A 5780-nucleotide genomic window follows, 5' to 3' on the forward strand; every position below is an offset into this window, starting at 1 on the left:
TATAGAAAAAAAAAAAAAAAAAAAATTGAAAATTGAGTTACGACAGTTTTTGTTGCGCATGTCGATATGCATTTCAATTTGATTTTTAATATTAATATTATGATAATAAAAATTTTCATAGATAACATAACACTTCATCATGATTGCCATGACTCTTAATGTATATTTTACAAATTATTATTTTAATGTTTATTTTTTGTGATGTTTTGTCAGGCATTATATTTTGATTAATATACGCATTCCATGTATTTAGTTCAGTGACCCATTGGCCATTACCCTTTTGCTTTATTTTGCTTACTTTATTTATATATTTAAAAAACTTATGATTTTTACAATATAAACCTTTATAATTGTTATTAATTAAATTTGGATGTTAATAATATTCAGAACTTTTTGACAAGTAATTTATTAACTAATAACTATAAAATATGTTCAAAATTTAGAATAGGAGGTAATGATGGTAAAATAAATGTTACCCCTATGCTGCAATACTGTGCTTTCAAAATGTATAAAAGTTTATTATATAATTATATAAAAATTAATTATATATGTATTTTATATTCCTGCATTTAAATTTAAAATAAATTCCATTTTGGCCAATCTTTGAAAATATATTGTAATTTATAATTTGAAAGATATAGTCTAATTTGTATGTTTTTAACTATGTACAAATGCTACTAATTACAAAAAAATAATAACAAATATTTTTTTAAGGCTGGTTCTGATGTTGGCACTTCTGAAGATGAAGGAGTTGAATGTTCAGGAAGTAACTGTGACAGTCCTAATCCGTGTGTTGATGAAGCTAAACGATTAGACTCATTGTTACGACAAAATAAACAAACTCGTGTTAATTTAAAAGCACAAGTCAATAAATATTTAAACCGTGCCAGTGGTCATCACACCCCGCCGAATTCACCAAATCAAATAACTAATCAGGTAATATTATCTTTACTATGTAATACACAATTTTAATCCCAAGTTTATTGTAACTTATAATTATAATTAATGTATTTCTGTATTATTTTAGGCAAAGAAAGGAGCTGATAACATAGACCGATTTGAAGGATGTGAAATAAATAAATTGACAGATTCTATAACACACAAAAAAGGTGTATTTTCGTAGAAAAGATTTTTTTTTATAATTTTATCTAATTAACAATTTATTTTTGTAGACCTGGTAAGAAATTGTTGTTTTGGTGCTGAGAAAATTACATTTTGTCTCGACAATGACTATACAGAAGATTTGCATACAATAGTCCTGGATGTTCTTTGTCCAGCTCTATATGCGTTGTTCAGTGAAAACCTTAAATCTGTTTTAGAAACATCTTTTGGTTCTGTTAATAACTCTGTATGGCAAGTGATAGAAGCTTCTTCTCAACAAGGTTAGTTAATTTTTGTTTATTCTCATGACATTTTTATTAGTGGTTATTTAAAATATAAATAATGATCAGATCATAGGTGTAACTATAAAGTTAGCCATCTTTTAGAAATTTTTGGAAAATTCAAAATATAAAAGCTCCCAAACTGGTGAAAAAAATAGAAAAATTATAGTAAGATTAAAATGTATTATACCTATTACTTAATTTTTGATACCAACCTTATGAAAATATATAGCCTTTCTCTTATGGTTTTAAATTTGTTTTTTTTTTTTAAATAAAATGACATTTTAGTATCAACTTTCAACAAATTGAATTGGTCCTACCGTCATTAATGGTTAGAATAAATTATTATCTAAAAAATTTAATGAACACACGAGCACTGATCTATAACTAAATGGCATTTTTCCAATATAATGTATATTTCCTAATTGTTTCATTACAATAATACGTTTTTTGACATCAACATTTTTATATTGCCTATGTACATAATTTATTCCCGACCCAGGTCGTTAACACATTTGACACACAAGACCCTCACCCCGTGATAAACACACGGATGGCATAATTTATATCTAGGTCATTGATTAAAAGTGACAAAATACAACTGTTGTTTCTATAATTTATATTGATAAAATATTAAGATATAATATTTAATAATGATCAATAATTATTTGTCTAACTAATGGCCTTAGCCCCCGATGTTATTGAGATCAATAAAAAAAAAAAAATTATTTGTCTCATAAGTTTTGTGGTGTAAAATACCTAAAACTGATCACTAGAGAATTACCAATAAGCGCCATTAGTTAAAATTTAAATAATTTAACTATTAAATGAAATTATAAAAATAAAACAAACATGAAAGTTGAGATATTGAGATCATAGGATGAGATTTACACGTTTTATGAGTTGTCAGAGCACCATATGTTTTCTTTCTCTGACCTGTGTGCCACATTTACGATTTATGTTTGGCAAAACCGACCCAGTATTGTTACTATTAATACTAATCTAGAATAAATTCACCTATTATCAAACTTTTAAACTAAGAACATTACTTGTATTAATGTTGGCAATTTTTACGATATTTTAATTGTTGAACAATTTATAAGCATTTTTAAATTGTAATAATTTACACGCTCATATAACTTATATAAAAATTAAAATATCATAAAATAGCCAACACAGGCCGTAGGGACAGGTAATGTTCTTAACCTAAAGTTTATAAATAGGTGAATTCACTTTAATTAGTAGTTAAAATTAAAAACACAGGGTTGGTTCTTTTAAACGTAAATTTTCGATGATAGAAAATAAATAGTACACTGACATTCTCTTATGGATGATTTTTGTGTGTTTGTAATAACAAAAATTTCGAACTGTATGTCATTTTAACTTATGCATATTATTATAGTCGCAAGTGTACATAATATAACCAGATCTAACCTAACCATTGATTATAAATATTATATGTCTATATAATATAGTATTTATACGTATAAATGCATAATATTATATGCATTTTACGTAATACTATAACCACAGAACAATAACGTATGTATTGTACAAAAATACATTTAAATGTGATTTTATATTTTCATTGTGTATTATACAATTTAAAATTGTGTAAGATCAAGCGGTGTTAATGTTTTTCTTAAAAAAGAATAATTAAAGCCAAGTGTATAAAGATAGAACAAACAAAAATTTATTTTTAATTAATACTCCTCGTCTCTTCGGGATAAATGTAAATTTTGTTTATTTGTTCGCGGCGTGTGACGACAAGTATCTAAATATAATTATACAAATAAAAACATAAATATTAGATACTAAATAACTGTTAAAGCCTACTGTTTCAGAATAACAATGAAATATAATATTGTGATCGTAGAGTCCATATTGCAATACACTTTACTCATAATATTATTTTTAAATTATAATAGTCGTAGTCTTCAATTTTTCTCCTGGCCCCTTGGGAGTGTGAGACGTACGCCACGATCTGTTGATATTAACTATAACAATACTGATTATTATGATGATGATGATGATCAATTAACCGTAATCCCTAATGACGCTGTGACTGTGACCGCGGCAAAGGACCTGGAGTGACGTTTACGCGGTGTTTCTTCTGGTGCCTGACCAATTGGTACTGTTGACAGTAAGACACCTGGCACTCATCGCACGCGTACGGCTTATCGGCGTCGTGTACGTGCTTGTGCGTGGCCAGGTTGCCCATCTGCGTGAACTGCCGGCCGCAGACGTTGCACACGTACGGCGTGTGGCCGGAGTGAACGCCGCGGATGTGCGTGCGCAGGTTTCCTACCTGTGCGAAGGACCTGCGGCACACCACGCACGTGTACGGCTTTTCGCCTGTGTGCACTCGCACGTGGTTCACCAGGTTGCTAACGTGCCGGAACCGTTTGCAGCACAGTTGGCACTTGCGCTTGTCTGGCGCTAAATGCTGAGCCAAGAACCTCTTGGTTGGGAACATGCGCGCGCACTTGTCGCACTCCAAGTCCCTGGCGCACTCCAAGCTCATCTCCTGGGTCACCGACTGTCGCTGCTCCCGTTGTTGCCTCTGAATTTTCTGTTGTTGTGGCTGGTTTTGGTGACGCCATACAGCCTGCAGTTGTGCCCTGTAAATGACGAAACATATTCGTGTGATTTCCACTCCCAAATTAGTGGTAATGGCAGTAGCGTAGTTATGATTTTGTTCTGAGGGAGGGGATAATTTGTTATGTAAAAGACAGGTAAAGGGATTAACCCTCTCCCCCACCACATACCATACAGATCTGTTTTTTGTTGTTAATACACCACTATAATATACAGTAAAATAATTTATATTGAACAATATATTTTAAACACATTATTTAACAACACATTTTAGAGTGGTTTTACAATAGTGTTTATTTTTTTTTATCCTGTATACAAAATTTCTACTAGAAGGAGGACTTCAACATATAGTATCTTATCTTTTAGAAAATTGGATCAACGTGGTACTTTAGAAAGGTTTATTCGATTTTCTCAATAGTTATTAATTCCACGGAAAAAACCACCAACAAATTACAAAAAACCGCTAAAAATGAGATTTTAATTTTGAACGCTTTATTTATCATCATAGAAATTAATAAAAAATTATAATATTACAATATCAATTCAACTTACATGCTATATTATTATAATAAATATAATAGCAATATAAAATATCCAGACTGACAAACCGTCTCCGCTCAGAATCGTTTTTCTTACACAATGATATTATATCATTGAGTTCAAGTTTAATACAATCCATTATACATTGACCCACTGTAACCTACTGTACAGCAGAGCGATATCCACTTCCCCGCTTTTTTTATTCTGTAATATATATACAAGCCGAATACCACTCACTCATCGCTATTTCTCCAAAACAACAAAACGTAATTGTAATGATATGCTCACACATCATAATAAAATAAATTAAAATGTAACAGACTAAATAACGGCCAAACTGTCGCACGTAGGAATCGGACATACCCAATAAAACCATTGTCACAGACGATCTGTATTATACGATCACGAATTATGAAATCTAGAAATTATATAACTAGAAATCCAGTTCACGGATGCGCAAACAACTTTTTGATAAAGCCGCATTGCCACTCTCAGTCTGGTCAGCATTATTGAGTCTTCCCTTTAATCAGTGCAAGAGCACCAGTAATAACCTTCCATTACCGAATCCTGCAAGCGACAACTGGACGTCTTTTAACGAGCAATAATCAGTGTTTTATTGTTTCGATTTGCGTATTTTGAGTAATTACTTTATGTCACTGCTACAGCTTATATGCAACTGCCAGTCAGGGTATGACATTTATCTTAATATGTAATAATATATTATTAATTGCGGATATGACATTATGTGCACATTTTACATACTCGACCTCGAGAACCCTCCGAACACCTGGATTAAGGCAATAGCGTGATTTTAATATTTGCATCTGATATTATTCTCCAGCACTTATACGTGTAGAGAATCATACAGGTCAAGGGCCGTCCATCAATCAGAACCTAGAGGGGTGTGACTTTATCATAAAAAATAACTAAAAACCAACCAAATTGATTTTATTAAATAACAGAAAATAAATACACAACATAGATAAACGATGCACCTATGTAATATGTCAGTCAATATGTCATGTATTATAATATCATCAGTAAAAATAGTTTATTATTTACAATTACAAAATTACAATCATTTCACATTTGTCTATATTGTTACTTATTAAAGTACAAACTTCTTAATTATGAATATAATATGATATATTATATACAATTTTCTATCAGAAACCATCCTTGAAGTTGAAAATCGAAGAATTATTTCAACTACTTATCGCGTCACAAAAAAAAATATTTTTAAATATCCCAAGGCCGGGG

The 5780-nt window shown here is 30.7% G+C and overlaps 2 protein-coding genes across 7 annotated transcripts in view; one reads left to right on the forward strand and one right to left on the reverse strand.

The window, feature by feature from the left end:
• The window catches only part of LOC100167196, a 62207-nt gene that overhangs the window by 44089 nt on the left and 12338 nt on the right, over positions 1–5780 (forward strand). For all 6 annotated transcript variants that reach the window (XM_029488211.1, XM_029488212.1, XM_029488213.1 and 3 more), the window contains 3 exons: positions 715–936; positions 1028–1109; positions 1173–1382. In XM_029488211.1, the coding sequence (XP_029344071.1) occupies positions 715–936; positions 1028–1109; positions 1173–1382 (514 nt within the window). The remainder of the gene's footprint in view (positions 1–714; positions 937–1027; positions 1110–1172; positions 1383–5780) is intronic.
• LOC100568987 (zinc finger protein 32-like) overlaps positions 1605–5780 on the reverse strand; it is a 5248-nt gene continuing 1072 nt past the window's right edge. Inside the window, exon 2 of the mRNA XM_003245848.4 lies at positions 1605–4003. Within this exon, the coding sequence (XP_003245896.1) occupies positions 3433–4003 (571 nt within the window). The 3' untranslated portion in view covers positions 1605–3432. The remainder of the gene's footprint in view (positions 4004–5780) is intronic.

Source organism: Acyrthosiphon pisum, chromosome A1 (genome assembly GCF_005508785.2).
Source record: "Acyrthosiphon pisum isolate AL4f chromosome A1, pea_aphid_22Mar2018_4r6ur, whole genome shotgun sequence".
NCBI classification, from domain to species: Eukaryota; Metazoa; Arthropoda; class Insecta; order Hemiptera; family Aphididae; genus Acyrthosiphon; species Acyrthosiphon pisum.